This window comes from Notechis scutatus, chromosome Z, assembly GCF_049901735.1.
Source record: "Notechis scutatus isolate UNSWTSFEM ecotype Mainland chromosome Z, rNotScu1.2, whole genome shotgun sequence".
In the NCBI taxonomy this organism is placed as follows: Eukaryota; Metazoa; Chordata; class Lepidosauria; order Squamata; family Elapidae; genus Notechis; species Notechis scutatus.
The window spans coordinates 114197923-114215146 of NC_142025.1; the positions used below are offsets into that span (position 1 = coordinate 114197923).

Consider the following 17224-nt stretch of genomic DNA (forward strand, 5'->3'; position numbering starts at 1 on the left):
GCAAAATGACAAAAATGAAACAACACCAGCACTTCTTTTGGAATGTGTAATCATAATAAATCTTAATAATAATAAAAATTATTCTATGTAAATTGTTATTTAACAAAAAACCCTTCTAGGTTTTAAAAGTTTTATATACTGTATATTTCCTGTGGACAGCAAATAGTCTTTCTATTTATTCCAGTAATTCAGCACTGAAAACCAAGATGGAGAAGACCTCCAAAGCTACCATGGCTTTTGCTTTTGTGCTCAGATAGGCTGGAAAGAAGGAGATCCACACACTGCAAAAGGCCAACATACTGAAAGTGATGAACCTGGCTTCGTTAAAGCTGTCAGGTAATTTATGGGCAAGGAAAGCCAGAATAAAGCTAGCAATGGCCACGATACCCATGTAGCCCAAGGCACAGTAGAAGAAGAAAGCTGACCCCTCATTGCACTGTAAAATCATTTCTTGGAGTTTTGAGTGCATATCCAACTCAGGGAACGGGGAAAATATCAACAACCAAAGACTGCAAATACATACTTGAAAAAGACAGCAGGAAAGGACAATAGAAAGAGCCAATCTTTCCCAAACCTGTCTTCTTATCTGAGATCCTGGTTTAGTGACCATGAAATTAAGTTTCCTTAATCTTAAGTAATGGATGGAAACTTATTAATGGGACACCCAACGTAGAACTATGGAGACATTTCTTGACAGTGAGGACAAGTGAACATTGCAAATGCTTGCCTTAAGAAGTTTTGAGCTCTATCATTGGTAGCTTATAAGAGAGATTGGACAGGCAATTGTCTGGAATGTCATAGACTCTCCTTCTTTGGCAAAGGGTTGGACTAGAAGACCTCCACAATCCCTTCCAACTCTGTTATTCTGTTAAATATTGAGATCTAGACTGTACTTTGCTGAACTTTGAGTCATATTTATAACATTGACTTTAACTGCAATGGGCATGGCACTTTTATTAATTTAGGCCATTTGTCCAGTTCATAGACACTCTGCATCTCTGTCTCTCCATCTCTCTTTCTCTCTATCTCTCCATTACTACTACATACCTATATACTTATCAAGCATCTCCATGTAGGGACACAGTCATATTTTTCCACATATTTTCATCTTTATCATCCCTCCCTCTATCAGTGAGAAGTACACATTTTTTCCTGTGATTTGCACTGGATTTCACTTTGCTTTTTTTGAAAAAATGCCAGATTTCTAATTCCAAACAAATTCAAATAACTCTTTATTATAATCTTTGGTCACCACAACTTTGAATAATGGATGAAGCAGAAGGAAGAATATATTTAATATCATCAAATATTCCATGTTACTGAAATCTGAAAACAGGTTGCAATGAAGATAGATTTATGGACAGAGAGCAAACGGTTATGACCCAGCATGAAAGTCTATTGTAAAATGCAGTTAAATGTATGGGATTCACAAACTCAACAGGTTTTCATTTTGGAGAAGCCTAACAAATCCAAAACTGATATCCTATAATACTATTTCAAATATATATTCATAAAATGGTAATTAGCTTTTTACTATATTTAAGTAGTGGTTTATGAAAAAAATATTGAAAAATGGTAAAAATGTAGCAACTTTGACTTAGACCTGTCATTTTAAATGTACATTAATCATCATACATCACACAATGAGGTACGGTGGTGCAGTGGCTAGAGTGCAGTGCTGCAGGCTACTTCTGCTGACAGCCGGCTGTCTGCAATTTGGTAGTTCAAATCTCACCAGGTTCAAGGGTGACTCAGCTTTCCATCCTTCTGGGTCTAGTAAAATGAGGACCCAGATTGTTGGGGGCAAAAGGTTGAATCTGTAAACTGCTTAGAGAGAGCTGTAAAAGAATTGTGCAGTGGTATAAAAGTCTAAGTGCTATTGCTATTGCTACATTAACATGAAATTGTGTTGCATACATCTCTCAAAAGGCCACCATCTCAGTGGTGGGATTCAAAATTTTTACTACCGGTTCTGTGTGCATGGCTTGGTGGGTGTGGCATGGTTTGATATTTGTGGCTTGGTAAGCATGGCAGGGGAAGGATACTATAACATTTCCATTTCCTCCTCACTCCTGGGGGAACATTACTCAAATCCTATTCCCTCCCCACCCTGCTAACCTGCTTTCCAGCTCTGTTCTCCTGTGCAGTGCAACAAAGAAGACCCAGCCAATCAGCTAGGACTCTGATTAGCTGGGAATCGGGAGGCAGAGAATAGATGGGGGCAGGGCCAGTCAGAGGTGATATTTGCTGGTTCTCTGAACTACTCAGAACTACTAAATTTCCACTACTGGATCTCCATAACCTGTCAGAACTGGCTAAATATCACCTCTACCCCACCTCCAATATACACTACATAAACATGACAAATATAAATAAATAAATACAAAATTATGCATTTACCCACATAGTGTATATTATACCGTATGACACAGAAAAACTACACAGTGTAGTTCAGATTTATATATGTATACTTGGGGTACTAATTCTTCTTTATGATTTGCTCTCTGTGATTTAGGTCAGGTCTGAAAACAATGATGTAGCACTTTGGTAGAAATATGCATCCCAGTAATGCAGCACTAGAGGCCAAGATGGAGAAGACCTCCACAGCTACCATGGCTTTTCCTTTAGTGCTCAGATATGATGGAAAGAAGGAGATCCACACACTGCAAAAGGCCAACATGCTGAAGGTGATGAACTTGGCTTCATTAAAGCTGTCAGGTAATTTGCGGGCAAAAAAAGCCACAATAAAGCTGGCAATGGCCAAGATACCCATGTAGCCCAAGACACAGTAGAAGAAGAAAGCTGACCCCTCATTGCACTGTAAAATCATTTCTTGAATCTCTGAGTGCATGTCCAACTCAGGGAATGGGGGAGATGTTGACAACCAAAGTATGCAAATACATACTTGAAAGAGAGAGCATGAGAGGACAATAGAAAAGGCCAATCTTTTCCCCACCCATTTCCTCATCTGAGATCCTGGTTTAGTGGCCATAAATGCGACAACTACAGTGATGGTTTTGGCCAGTACACTAGAAATGGCCACTGAGAAAGTGACACCAAATGTTGATTGTCGGAAAAGGCAGGTCACTTTACAAGGCTGACTGAGAAAGAACAAAGAGGACAGAAAACAGAGCTGAAGTGAGACAAGCAGGGTGTAGGTGAGGGACCGGTTGTTGGCTTTGACAATGGGAGTATCCCTGTGCTTAACAAAAGTTCCAAGTACCCAAGATGTCAAGAAGAAGAAATAAAGACCTGCTGAGGATAAAACAATTCCTAGGGTTTCTTCAAAGGTTAGAAACAAAACCATTTTCAAGATACACCCTTTATTTCCTTTATTTGGATAATGATCTTCTGGACATTCAAAACAGTCATCCATATCTGGAAGGAAAATCAAGGAATTTGTCATCTAGACATTCCAAATTATTGAAAATCACCTTATTGTTTGTATGCATCAAAGTAGTTTATTAAAGTTTGCTTAAGTTTAATGAAAACTGGTAGGTTAGGTAGAATTTCCACCTTACCATTTTGATCTGAAATCTTCCCTTCTGGGCATAGAACACAGTCATAGCAGCAGAACTGATCTCCCTCAATCCCCTTCTTCCAATATCCAGGAAAACAAGGGTCATTACATTGAGAAAGTGGAGGAATCTGATCATAAACATGAAAATATTTTGAAAAGGAGGATTTTTAAAACAGTTTCTGAATTTTCTCCTTAATGCAATGACATTATTATTGACTTCTAAAATGGATAGGGAATTTAACAAATTCATCAACAAGTTAAAAGTTGTAGAAGTTACAATGTTTTACAAAACATTTGTCCTGTTTGAAGGGCAGGGTGAATAACAATTGCACATGGTGAGAATCTCATGGAAACATGGCTATTCTTGTGAGTTCAAATGGAAATGCCCAACAAATATGCAACCATGACCTTCACATTGTAATATCATATTTGTCAATTTGAGGAATTCTTGACCATCAACAACGTTTGAAAGAATATGCCATTGTTTATCAAAAAGAAGAAATTAGACTTCTTTTTTAAAAATAAATTTTATTGATTTTACAATTAAAACAGACCAACAACACATACATAAATATAAGAGAGAAAAAGAAAAGAAGAAAGGAAGAAGAAAATAGAAAGAAAAAGATAGAAAACAATCAAAAACATTTTCATCTTCAACAGTTTGTGAGACCTCCTTTTTATTCTTATTTTATGCCATATACACACTTAATCCTTACATATATCTGTATATCACTACTACGGTTCTATCCTAATCTCTTTTGCCTTTTAGTATGAAATCTATCTTTGGTCTATCCATTTGTACCAGCAGTTCCAGCTGTTGTAGTATATTGAAGTGTCTTTATTTTTTAATGCCAAGGTTAATTTGTCCATTTCTGCACAACTTGAAATTTTTTGAATAATCATCTCCTCTGATGGAACATGAGGCTGTTTCCAACATTGTGCAAAAGCCAATCTGGCCGCTGTCAAAATATGTATTATTATATATTTAACCTTTTTTTTGGGTATTTGTTTATCAAAGATCCCTAATAGAAAGGACTCTGGTTTGAATTCGATCTGTTCTCTTGTCATTTCCTCCAGCCAATTTCTAATTTTCTGCCAATATTTTTGAGCTTTTGTACAGGACCACCACATATGCAAGAAAGTTCCCTTTTTTTTTTTTTTTGCATTTCCAGCAATTTGGACTCATATTGGGGTGCATCTTCGCTAATCTCGAAGGAGGAAGGTGCCATCTATAAAACACGATCTTATAGACAACGATCTCTCATCCCTTGATTGGCAATCTCTATTCACTGGATGCAATACTGTTGAAGACCATTACAACATATTTTTACTTGAAGTCAAAAGAGTCATCAAACTATATGTACCAACAACAACTCCCAAAACAAAACAAAAAAGCAGATTACCCATAACAATAAGGAAACTTCAATCCAAAATGAGATCACTCTGGCAAAAAACAAATCTGGTCACGTTGCCAATTTCAAAAGCCGATACAAAAATTTATGCCACCAGATAAAGACCGAATGCACCAATTATCACATTAAAAAGAGGAAAACCTTCTAAGCACCAATTCCACCTGTGCTTTTTACAATTTGTAAACAACAAACTAAAAGACTCAAGGTCCATCCCACCCTTGATAGGACCTGATGGTAAAGACTGCAACGACGACACCATTAAAGCCAACATCTTTAACACATTCTTCGGATCAGTATTTGTAAAACAGTAATGGATCATGCCCAGTATTTCCTAGCCGTACCACAGATAACAACAATGATCTAATACATATCGATTTTACAGAAGACAATGTTGAAAAGCACTACGCAATCTAAAACCATCTCTATCTATTGGACCGGATGGAATATGTGCCTACTTCTTAAAAAGCTATCCACTGCCATAGCCAAACCTCTAAGCATAATCTTTGAAAAATCTCTCAGGACCAGCTCCTTGCCTAACCTATGGTCACAAGCCACAGTCATCCCCATCTTCAAAAAGGGAGACCCAAGCCTAGTTGAAAATTACAGACCAATCTCCTTATGCTGCATCACCTGTGAAGTCATGGAATCAATTATTAACCAATCCATCATCCTCCACTTAGAGACAAACAACCTACTCTCCAATAAACAATTTGGTTTCAGAAAAAAACTATCCTGTAATCTGCAACTCTTACACTGCAAAAACATATGGACGACACAACTCGACCAGGGCAAAGCAATAGACACGATCTACATAGACTTCTGTAAAGCCTTTGATTCAGTGGTACACCGACAAACTACTCCTAAAAATAAAATCCTATGGTATCTCTGGACAACTGAATAACTGGATAGAAGCATTCCTGGCAAACAGACAACAAATGGTCAAAATTGGGAGCGTCCTATCAAATTCTGTACCTGTCAATAGTGGTGTCCCCAAGGCAGTTTTCTAGGACCAACTCTCTTCATACTCTACATAAATGACCTCTGTGATCATATTAAGAGCAATTATGCGTTCTTTTCGCTGATGATGTAAAGCTGTTCAATACCACAGACAATACTGCTACCCTACAAAAAGATCTTGACTATGTATCAGAATGGTCAAACAAATGGCAACTTCAAATCTCAACAAATAAATGCTCTGTCTTACATATTGGCAAAAAAATCAGAAAATAAAATACAAGCTGAATAGTCAAGATCTTGTTGATGACCCAAGCTCTGTAAAGGACCTTGGAATACTCACCTCTAATGATCTAAGTGCAGAGCCCACTGCAACTACATAGCCAAAAAGGCATTAAGAGTTGTTAACCTAATCCTACGTAGCTTTTTCTCTGGTAATATCACACTACTAACCAGAGCATACAAAACATTTGCTAGACCAATACTCGAATACAGTTCATCAGTCTGGAACCCACATTACGTATCTGATATTAGCACAATTGAGAAAGTCCAGAAATATTTCACAAGAAGAGTTCTCACTCCTCTACTCGTTGTAGAATACCTTATGCCACCAGACTTGAAATTCTAGAACTAGAAAACCTTGAATTATGCCGTCTTCGGTCTGATTTAAGCATGGTATATAAAATCATACATTGCAATGTCCTACCTGTCAATGAATACTTCAGCTTCAACCATAACAACACAAGAGCACACAATAGATACAAACTCAAAGTTAACCGCACCAAACTTGATTGCAGGAAATACGACTTCAGCAATAGAGTGGTCAATGTCTGGAATACTCTACCCCGACTCTGTAGTTTCTTCCCCAAACCCCAAAAACTTTAACCTTAGACTGTCTACTATTGACCTCACCCTTTCCTAAGAGGTCTGTAAGGGGCGTGCATAAGCGCACCAACGTGCCTACCGTCCCTGTCCTATTGTTTCTCTTATTCTTCTTTTATTTTTCTTATATGTACCCATTTCATGTATTCACAACTATGTATACACTTATACTTATTATCTTGTAACCAATTGGCAAATAAAATAAATAAATAAAATAAATAAATAAATAAAATAAATAAATAAACATTATATAGGCATTTTCTTTGTATGCTAACAATTTTGTAATTTTATCATTTCTACCCCAGACCTATTCCCATTCTGTTATGGTGATACTACGTCCTATATTCCTACTCCACGCTATCATGTTCCCTTTTACAATTTCTTCTTCTAATTCTACTTCTAATAAATAATTATAAATTTATTTATTTTTTTGCCTGATCCTAATAAAATTTTATGTAATTGCTGGAGTTTATTGTTAATTCCAAATTCTTTCTTGTCCTGTTTATATCTACTTTGGATTTGAAGATATGCCCACTGATCAATTTTTAATCCCCGATCTTGAAGTTCTTGCCACAATTTCAGATTTCCTTGCTTGTCCAATGGGTCCTTATATTTAATCATTTTAGTAATATCCAGATTATTTGGGTGAATCATCGCCTCCATTGTTGAGATCCAAATTGGTATTTTTAAATAGTGTTTTTTCCGTATTTTCTTCCAATTAGTCAATAATGAATCTCTGATTAGGTGTCTTTGAAAATATTTCTGGCTAGTTTTCCCAGCATCCCATAAAAAAGCATGCCACCCCCTCTGTAAGCCATGGCCTTCTAAGAATAATATTCTCTTATTGGTTAAATAAACCCATTCCTTCAACCATACTAAAGAGGCTGCACTATAATACAACTCCCAATTTGGAAGTGCCAGCCCTCCCCTGCTCTTCATATCCTGCATTGCCTTTAAGTTTATTCTAGGTTTTTTCCTTTGCCAGATGAATTTTACAGTTATTTTATTAAGTTCTTTTAAAAAAATTTTTTTCTGTACTTTGATTGGGATCGTCTGAAATATATAGAGGAATTTTGGAAGAATATTCATTTTCATAGCAGCGATCCTGCCTAATAATGAAAGTTGCATCTTGCCCCATCTTGCCCATGTTTCTAAATCCTTCTTTACCTGTTGCATAAAGATATCATAATTATTTTCCTTAAGTGTCTTACAATGTGCTGTCAACCATATTCCTAAGTATTTAACTTTCTTTATCACTTGTATTCCCATAACTTCTTCTAGTTCTAATTTCTGTTTTTCTGTTAAAGTTTTGGTCATTAATTTTGTTTTCTTCCTATTAATTTTTAGTCCTGCTACTCCTCCAAATTATTCTAATTCATTCATCAATTTTTGTCCTCTTTCTATTGGTTCTTCAATGAAAAAAGTCATATCATCCGCAAACGCTTGCAACTTATATTCTTCGCAGACGCTTGCAACTTACATTCTTCTTTCTTAACCTTTAATCCTTTTATGTCAGGGTTCTGTCTAATTCACATTAATAATGCTTCTAGTGATAATATGAAGAACAGGGGTGAGAGTGGGCAGCCCTGTCTGACTCCTTTTTCTATTTTTATTGGGCGGGTATATTCCCCATTTATTATAATATTAGCCTGTTGTGTATCATAAATGGTTGTTATAATATTTTCAAATTTGGTGCCTAAATTCATATTATATTTTTTTTATTAAAAATTACCAATTTAAATTATCGAAGGCCTTCTCTGCATCTAAAAACATACGTGCAATTTGTTTTTCGGGGTAGGCTTCGTAAAATTCTAAAACATCTAATACTATTCTTAAGTTATTTCTGATTTATCTGGTCGGGAGAAATCCATTTTGGTCTTCATGTATATGCTCATTTAACATTATTTTTAGTCTACTTGCTATAATAGAAGTAAATATTTTGTAATCAATATTTAACAATGAAATCGGCCTATAATTTTGTATATATCGGGGATCTGAATCCTCCTTCGGGATCAGCGAAATTAATGCCCCCTTCCATGAATCTGGCATCCTGGCTGCCAATAGGACGTCATTAAAAACTTCCACCATAAGAGGTCCTATTTGTTCTGCTATTGCCTTGTACAGCTCCCCTGGGATCCCATCTGATCCCAGGGATTTGTTGTTCTTCTGGTTCTCTATTGCTGATTTCAATTCGAACCAAGTAATGTCTTTGTTTATTAATTCTTCCATTTCTTCCCCAATTGCTTTATCCTTCATTTCATCTAAATAGTTTCTTATCTTATCTTCGTTAACTTCTTCCTTTTTATATAACTCTTCAAAATACTTATGGGTAATTGAAAAAATTAGATTTCTAAAGAGACTGTGTTCAATATGGGATCATAGTAGATTATGGCATGGTGGATTCACTAATTTGATACCTGGTTAAAAACTTGACTCCAGACAATCACTTCTTCATCAATCCATAATTCATTCCCTTTTGGAGCCAGTAGATCCATTTTTCCAACTCTAACTCTCTGAAAGGATCTGTTTGGAAAAGTGATCAAGTTGGTGATGTCAAATCCATCTGTTGTTTCTCCTTTCTCATTCAGGAACACTCTCTCCCCAGCTGAATTGTTAAAAGAAATACCTTGAAGAAATGAATGGAGCTACATGGAAAAGAATGAAAGAGAAAGGGAACAATGTAGTAGAGAGAAGAACACTGTATTCAAGTTTCATTGACTCATTCTTCCCATTTCTACAACATTAATTACAATTACTAAACGTGTACACTTAGAAATTTAAGAATTGATATTTTATAAATATATACATGGCTACTCTATTATTAATTTGATATTATTTTAAGGAAAGCTAAGAATGAACCAAAGCCAAATGAAAATAGTCTATTTGGATTAATCAAATTCCTTCAATTATTTAAACAACAATGAAACCTAGAACATAGTTAATCTTTTATTAGTGATATAACTATATTTGATAATCCAAAATATGACAAATTTCATTTAGCCAGATTTGAAAATTTGAGACTCATTCTTCAATAGATAGATATCAGATGGAGATTATGGCAAAGCATGGATTATTGTTAGTTAGCTATCTAGCTAAATGATGATAGATAGATAGATAGATAGATAGATAGATAGATAGATATCATTTTAATACAAGTATCACTTATTATGTGATAAGTTTGTTGTCAAACAATGGTGATTAATGATTAATGATTATTATACAAGCTATGATGATTAATTCTCACTAACAAAGATGAAATGAAAGGAGATGTTGAAGTTACAGGAATGTGATATGGGAGTAATCATGCAATACTGGAATTTAATATTATGCAAACAGATGGAATAGAACACAGTCAAGTTAGAGCTGGACTTCAAGAGAGCTGATTTCAATATACTTAAAGAGAGCTTCTAAGAAATTCCATAGATTAGAATTTTTAGGGGAAAACAGCCAAAGAAGCTTGGAAATTTTTGAAAAATGACATTATAAAAGCCCAATCTAGCATAAATCCAATGCAGAAGAAAAATAAGAGATCTCAAAAAAAATCAGCATGGCTTCACAAAATAGTCTCTGATAAACTGAAAGAGGACAAGTACCTATAAAAAGTGGAAGATGAGCTAAGGCAGAATATCAACAAATAGCTCAAACATGCAACAATGAATTCAGGAAAACTAAGGCTCAAGATAAACTAAGGTTTGCGACAAAAGTAAAATATAATAAAAATACATCTTTCAACGTATAAAAAAACAAGAAGAAAGGCAAGGAAACAATTGGTCCATTAATGGGAGAAATGGCAAGAAGGTGTTGAGCAGAAGGAAGAAACTAGAATTGTTTAATTATTATTATTTTTTTGCATCTGTCTTTACATAAAATAGTCCAACCTATCAAAAAAAAAAGTAGTAAAATTCAGTTGAGGAATGCAAGTCAAAAGAAGCATGAAAATGGCAAGAGGACACTTATCCACTCTAGAGGAGTTCAAATTGATTATAACCCAAAGGTTTTGAAGGAAAAAAAACAGACCATGTCTGGCAAATCTTACCGAAGTCTTTGTCAAGTGGCAAAATAGGAGACCAGTGAAATACTATAGATCAGGAGGCTCATGGCCCAGGGACCAGATGCATCACATGCTGGTCATGGTACATCATGTGATGACAACATGAGGCCATGAGTTTGACATCCCTGCTGTAGATATAATTTACTTGAACTTCAGTAAGGCACTTAATAAAGTAGACCACAAGCTACTGTTTGATAAAGTGGAAATATGTGGCTTATACTACATCGTAATCAGATAGCTTTGTACCTGGCTGACCGATCACACTTAATGCGTAGTCTTTAATGGAACTACAGTAGAATCTCTGGTCACAAACACTTCTGACCACAACCAAATCAGGTTCCCACCAAAAAATTCACATTTTTTTCGCAGCCAATTTCCCCTTCCATGCCATTTTTTTGTAAGCACTAAATTTCCAAAATTAGGTTCAGGTCACGAACAAATCGGGTTGCAACCAAAGTTATGGAATGAATTATGGTTGTGACCAGAGGTTCTACTGTACATCTACATGGAGGGAACCATGTAGTGGCTATCCCAAAGCTCTGTCTTAGACCCAGTACTCTTCAGTATGCATTAAAGGATATATAAAGTCAATATCTCATGAAGTGTTAATACCACTTTATAATGCCTTGGTAAGACCAGGTAAAACTTGGAATATTGCATCCAGTTTTGATCACCACAATATAAGAAAAGATGTTGAGATTCTGGAAAGAGTACAAAGAACAACAAAGATGATTAGGGAACCAGAGGATAAAACATATGAAAAATGATTGCAGGAATTGAGTATGTCTAGTTTAATAAAAAGAAGAAAGAATTCTGGAGTATTAGAGAAAGTCAGTCATGTATCATGTGCAAGAGAGCAAAATGTCAAGAAAAGCAACTTTTCATCTGCTTTCCTACACAAGATATATTTTCTGAGTAGCAGAATCAAGAGAGGAATTCCTGCAGTGGAAGGAAGCTGTCTTTGGTGACACCTATTTTTCTCACAAGGTATAAATTGTGAATTCAAATGGTCACCTTTCAAGCACTTTTCAATGTAGATAGTGAGTACTGAGAATTTGATAGTGATAGTGAGTACTGAGAATCTGGATAGGATCACCTGGGCTGTGGGTTGTCAACCCCACTTTGTAAGAGTTAGTTTATAGTTCACCCAGCGTATGCAAATCTCATCATGAAATGTTCCTCTTTTAAAAACAGGCTTCTAATTTTGGATCTTTACATTTTCTCCAAATTGTACATGTCAACAAAACAATGTGAGTTTCTTGGTGTTTTTTTTTTCTTTCCTCTGAGATTACCCACAATACTTTGGAAAATTATATAAAAAGGAAGAAGTTAGCGAGGATAAAATAAGGAATTACCTAGAGGAGACGAATGATAAAGCAATTGGAGAGGAATGGATAGAATTACTAAATAAAAATATTACATGGTCCGAATTGAAGTCAGCAATAGAGAAGCAAAGCAACAATAAATCGCCAGGACCAGATGGGATTCCAGCAGAATTATATAAAACAACCGTGGAACAAATTGGACCACTGATGTTGGAAGTGTTTAACGAGGTACTTTTAGCAGCCAAGATGCCGGACTTGTGGAGGGGAGCTTTGATTTTGCTGATCCCGAAGGAGGATGTAGACCATAGATATATTAATAATTACAGACCGATCTCACTCCTAAATGCAGATTACAAACTATTCTCTTCTATTATAGCTAATAGATTAAAATAAGTTTTAAATTCACACATTCACGGAGTCCAAAATGGCTTCCTCCCATTTTGACAAATAAAGAATAACCTAAGAACAGTGATAGACATCTTAGAATTTTACAAAGCCCACCCGGAGAAACAACTCGCACTTATGTTTTTAGATGCGGAAAAAGCATTTGATAATCTAAATTGGCATTTTCTAATTCAAAAAATCTACAACATGAATCTTGGCACCAAATTTGAAAATATTATAACCACAATTTATGATACTCAACAGGCTAATATTTTAATAAACGGGGAACAAACTGGTCCAATAAAAATAGAAAAAGGTGTTAGACAGGGCTGCCCTCTCTCTCCTCTGCTCTTTATATTCGCTCTAGAATCACTCTTGTCACGTATTAGGCAAAATTCTGAAATCAGAGGATTGAGGATTAAATCAGAAGAATATAAATTACAAGCTTTCGCTGATGACATGGTCTTCTTTTTGGAGGAACCTATAGAAAAAGGATATAACTTATTAGAAGAATTAGAATGATTCGGAGCGGTCGCAGAACTTAAAATTAATAGGAAAAAAACAAAATTAATGACCAAAAACCTAACAGAAGACCAGAATAAAGAGTATCGATGGGAATACAGGTGACAAAAAAAGTCAAATATCTAGGAATATGGTTAACACCACAAGGTAAACCACTTAAAGAAAACAATTATGACAAATTACTCCAACAAGCAAAGAAAGATTTAGAATCCTGGAGCAAGTTACAGCTTTCTTTACTGGGCAGGATTGCTTCGATTAAGATGAATATACTACCAAAATTTCTATACCTATTTCAGATAATTCCAATCAAATTAAATACATTTTTTTTTTGTAGAACTAAATAAGATAACACTAAAATTTATTTGGCAGGGGAAAAAAGCTAGGATCAAAGTAAAAGCATTACAAGATCTGAAGAGTAAAGGAGGATTAGCCCTCCCAAATTGGGAAATATACCATACGGCAGCCACCTTATTATGGCTAAAGGATTGGGTGAGCCTATCCAATAAAAGAACACTATTACTAGAAGTTCACGATACGCAGAGAGGGTGGCACGCCTTTTTGTGGGAAGTGGGGAAACCCAAGCAATCATACTTTCATAGACATCTTATCAGGGACTCTATTAACTAACTGGAAAAAAGTATGCAAAAAACATTATCTAAAAATACCGATTTGGCTATCTCCAATGGAGGCAATAGTACACCCTAATAATTTGGACATCACAAAAATGATTAAATATAAAGATTTATTAGACCTACAAAGAAAACTGAAAACACGACAAGAATTACAAGAGTGAGGATTTATACTTGATCAGTGGGTATACCTTCAAACCCACAGTAGATATAAACAAGACATTAAAGAATTTTGAATCTATAATAAATTGGAGCACTTAGATAAAATTTTATTAGGACCAAACAAAAAAAATATATCTAAATTTTACAAATATTTACTGGAAGTAGAATTAGAACAAGAGATAGTCAAAGGAAATATGATAGCTTGGAGCAGGAACGTGGGACGGAGTACTACACTAACAGAATGGGAAAGGATTTGGAACAGAAATAACAAGATCACAAAATCAGCAGCCTACAAAGAAAATTCATACAAATGTTTTACAGTTTACAGCCAGACTAGCGTTCGCTCAGTGCTGGAAATTACCTTCCACGCCCACTGAACAGATGATTCTCCAGAAAATTTTAGAGTGCGCTGAAATGGACAAATTAACTCTAACATTAAAAAACAAAGAATCGTCAACCTATTACAACAACTGGAATCCTTGGTATAACTGGCTAAATCAAAGATAGACTACTGCGAAGAAAATTTTAGTTGAGGGCAACCCAAGTACTTGAAGAAGAAAAGATCTTACAGACCGTCAAAAAAGATATTGTTCCATTTTAAATGTTTATCCTTCTTTATTCCCCCCTTTTTTCATGTCTTCTTCTCTTTTCCCATATTTCTTTCTTTCCTTTCTGGCCTCTGTCAAGGCCTTGTTGTTGTGGTTTTCTTTGTGTATGTGCTGTAGATGTTGAGCAGGAGACCTTATACCAAGGTTCTTCAAACTTGGCAAGTTTAAGACTTGTTGACTTCAACTCCCAGAATTCCCGGGCTAACATGACTGGAGGGTGAATTCTGGGGGTTGAATTCAACAAGTCTTAAAGCTGTCAAGTTTGAAGACCCCTGCTTTATGCCATTCTAAACAAATCATTATCCAATCACATTGTTAAAAACTCCAGTGTTGAAGCATACATAACTTCTAAAGGCAAGCTTTTCCACTAATTGATTATTCTCACTGCCAGGAAATTTCTCTTTATTTCTAGATTGTTTCTCATAGTTAACTTGATTGCACACATATAATATATTAAGACTTTACACAGTGGGCTTAAAACATAATTCTATGCCAAACTGCTCATTGAAATAAAAGAAGAATCTGATGCAAAGGGAATACCTGCCAAGCCTGTAGATGTGGATGGTGAGGTTTTTTACCAATCATAGTTTTTTTTCTATTGAAATATAATGTATATAGAGTTTGCAAAGCATAAGCCACAGAATAAACAGCATTGTAGATGCTGTAGCTTTGGCCAGTCATCTCTGATTCAAACAAAGGTGCGGGAAGATCTTCTAGCTTCTTCTGCACAGTGCATAGATTACTACGCATTTCTTGTAACTCTGATTTTGGAAATGAACAATCAAACAATTGTTCCCAAACTTCCTGTAGAAACCCATTTCTGGAGAACGAAAGAGGATTTACAGTCTGAATAAATTCCTTGAAATCTGCAATTTCTGTTGAATGAACAGTGAAGGAAATAGCCCCATGGAACATCTGGAGATCCCAACTGACTTGAAATCCAGATAATATGAAATCAATCTGTGCAGTTATGATCCACACCTTTCTAAATGATGCAATTTCCTTGCTTTCAGGATCTATTATAAATGGAACAAGTCTTAGCCACATAATTGCCCAAGATTCTCCATAGACAAGAAATGCATTGGATTTGTTGTTCATCATATTAATAGCAATCATTGAGATTGTTTGATAAACTTCTGATAAGTCTTCCAGGTGTATTAGTTGTGAAAGCCTTTCTATGAACCCTAAGCAGATTCCGTTCTGTGAAAGTAAGGGCTGCATTTTCTGTAAGAAATTTTCTCCATTGTGGTTATCAACAGAAAAAATCCCAATCCATGTCCAGCTGAAATGATGAAGCAGTTGGATAATCCCAATATACTGTTGGTCCTCTTTTGGGACCATGAAATAAAGTGAAGAGAGCTTACTGGTCTGAAATTCCTCTTGGGCTAACGAGCCGTATGTCAGCTATAAGAAAGTAGAACAGGATTCTGTTCAAATGTTAAATCAAACCTATTTTTTTAACCTAGATTTCTTATCAAATACATTCAATGAACATTTTTTCCTAGAATTCTTCTAAATATTAATTTAAAAAGGAATTACATGGAATTACTTCAAACACAGATAAGAGATCAGTGGTTTTAATACATCCAAAGAAAATACTACATTAAAATATTCACTGAAATATAGAATGAGTCTGGATTCACTGAAGTATGGAATGACTCTTGCTTCCTGTATTTGGCATTAAAGTTTCAGAAAAGAATGCTAAGTAAGTAATACACAACACCCTAACATAAACCCCAGCCTAATCTTGGATGGTCATTAAATATATATATAGTGTTTTTCCACAACCCTATCACAGCTTACTTGTGGAATCTTGAAGAATCCTACAATTTCAGCTAAGTACAATGATGTGTCAAAATCCAATCCTCCCATGATAGCTATGAGATTCTTCTGGCTATCACATCTGTAGTTAGGGACAAATTTTTGGGATTTGAAAAGCAGGTCCAGAGTGGTGCGATAGGTCATCCTTGGATTGAGGTAACTGTCATAGACGTGGAACCCAAGAGTGACATTAAGTAAGATGTGGGAGTCCTCATTGATCTCCTTCACAGCAAAGGCCAAGGAAAGGACATGTTGATGAAACTTGGTGATTACACTGCAAAAAATTTGATTATTCTAATTGAAAACATAAATTGAAATATATAATGAAGCATCTTTTCTGTAAAATCTATTCTGTTGAATAACAATCATTTCTTTCTCTGAATGTAATAGAAAGGTAACAGCCTTTCTAAAATTCTTAATAATTGATACAGAGGTGTCCTTGATATTCTCTGAGCTTGGCTTTTTTCCTGCAGAAATTTCATTACCCAAAGTTGGTAACATCATCCCAAACTAGCATTGGTGATGTTATCTAGTTTGGATGATGAAATGTCTGCAAGAAAACAACCAATGTCACCAAAGACCACTCATTTCAACCCTGAACTAAAATATTGTTCTTTATTGGTAATTTGTATAGAGTTCAAATTTAATTTTTACACAATATTTGTGTAAAAAAAAATACTGTAATAAATGCAAGTAGTAACTTTTTTCAAAATGCTATCTTTATTTTGTATGTGATTTTCACAAAATTGTATATTAATACTCTCAGAATGTATAATTACTATATGTATGTTCTGTGAAAACAGATGCCAAACCTTTTTAAAAATTACTTAAACCTCAGTATATGTTCAAAAAGAGACTTCTTGATTTTGTACATTTCATGTGAAAGTCTTTAAAATAATGTAAAGAAAATTATTTCTTCTGCCAAAACCAGATGCATTTGAAAGACACAGAAAG

At 35.2% G+C, this 17224-nt stretch overlaps 1 protein-coding gene across 1 annotated transcript; it reads right to left on the reverse strand.

Moving 5' to 3' along the window:
- Positions 1-1255: 1255 nt before the first annotated feature.
- Positions 1256-15847, reverse strand: LOC113428709 (vomeronasal type-2 receptor 26-like). The gene is made up of 4 exons (XM_087948205.1): positions 14990-15847; positions 9186-9413; positions 3522-3648; positions 1256-3378 (listed from the first exon to the last, which is right to left on the reverse strand). The coding sequence occupies exons 1-4, from the start codon at positions 15788-15790 to the stop codon at positions 2480-2482; spliced, it is 2055 nt and encodes a 684-aa protein (XP_087804331.1). The 5' UTR covers positions 15791-15847; the 3' UTR covers positions 1256-2479.
- Between the last annotated feature and the right edge of the window lie 1377 nt (positions 15848-17224).

Excerpts from the sequence above, each read along its gene's own strand:
- LOC113428709 (XM_087948205.1), bottom strand. The coding sequence starts at position 15,790 with ATGGTCCCAAAAGAGGACCAACAGTATATTGGGATTATCCAACTGCTT. Across the intron at positions 3,649-9,185 it reads GGAGTCAAGTTTTTAACCAG|ATTCCTCCACTTTCTCAATG; the intron begins GTATCAAATTAG and ends GTTTATGATCAG. Across the intron at positions 3,379-3,521 it reads GAAGATTTCAGATCAAAATG|ATATGGATGACTGTTTTGAA; the intron begins GTAAGGTGGAAA and ends TTTTCCTTCCAG.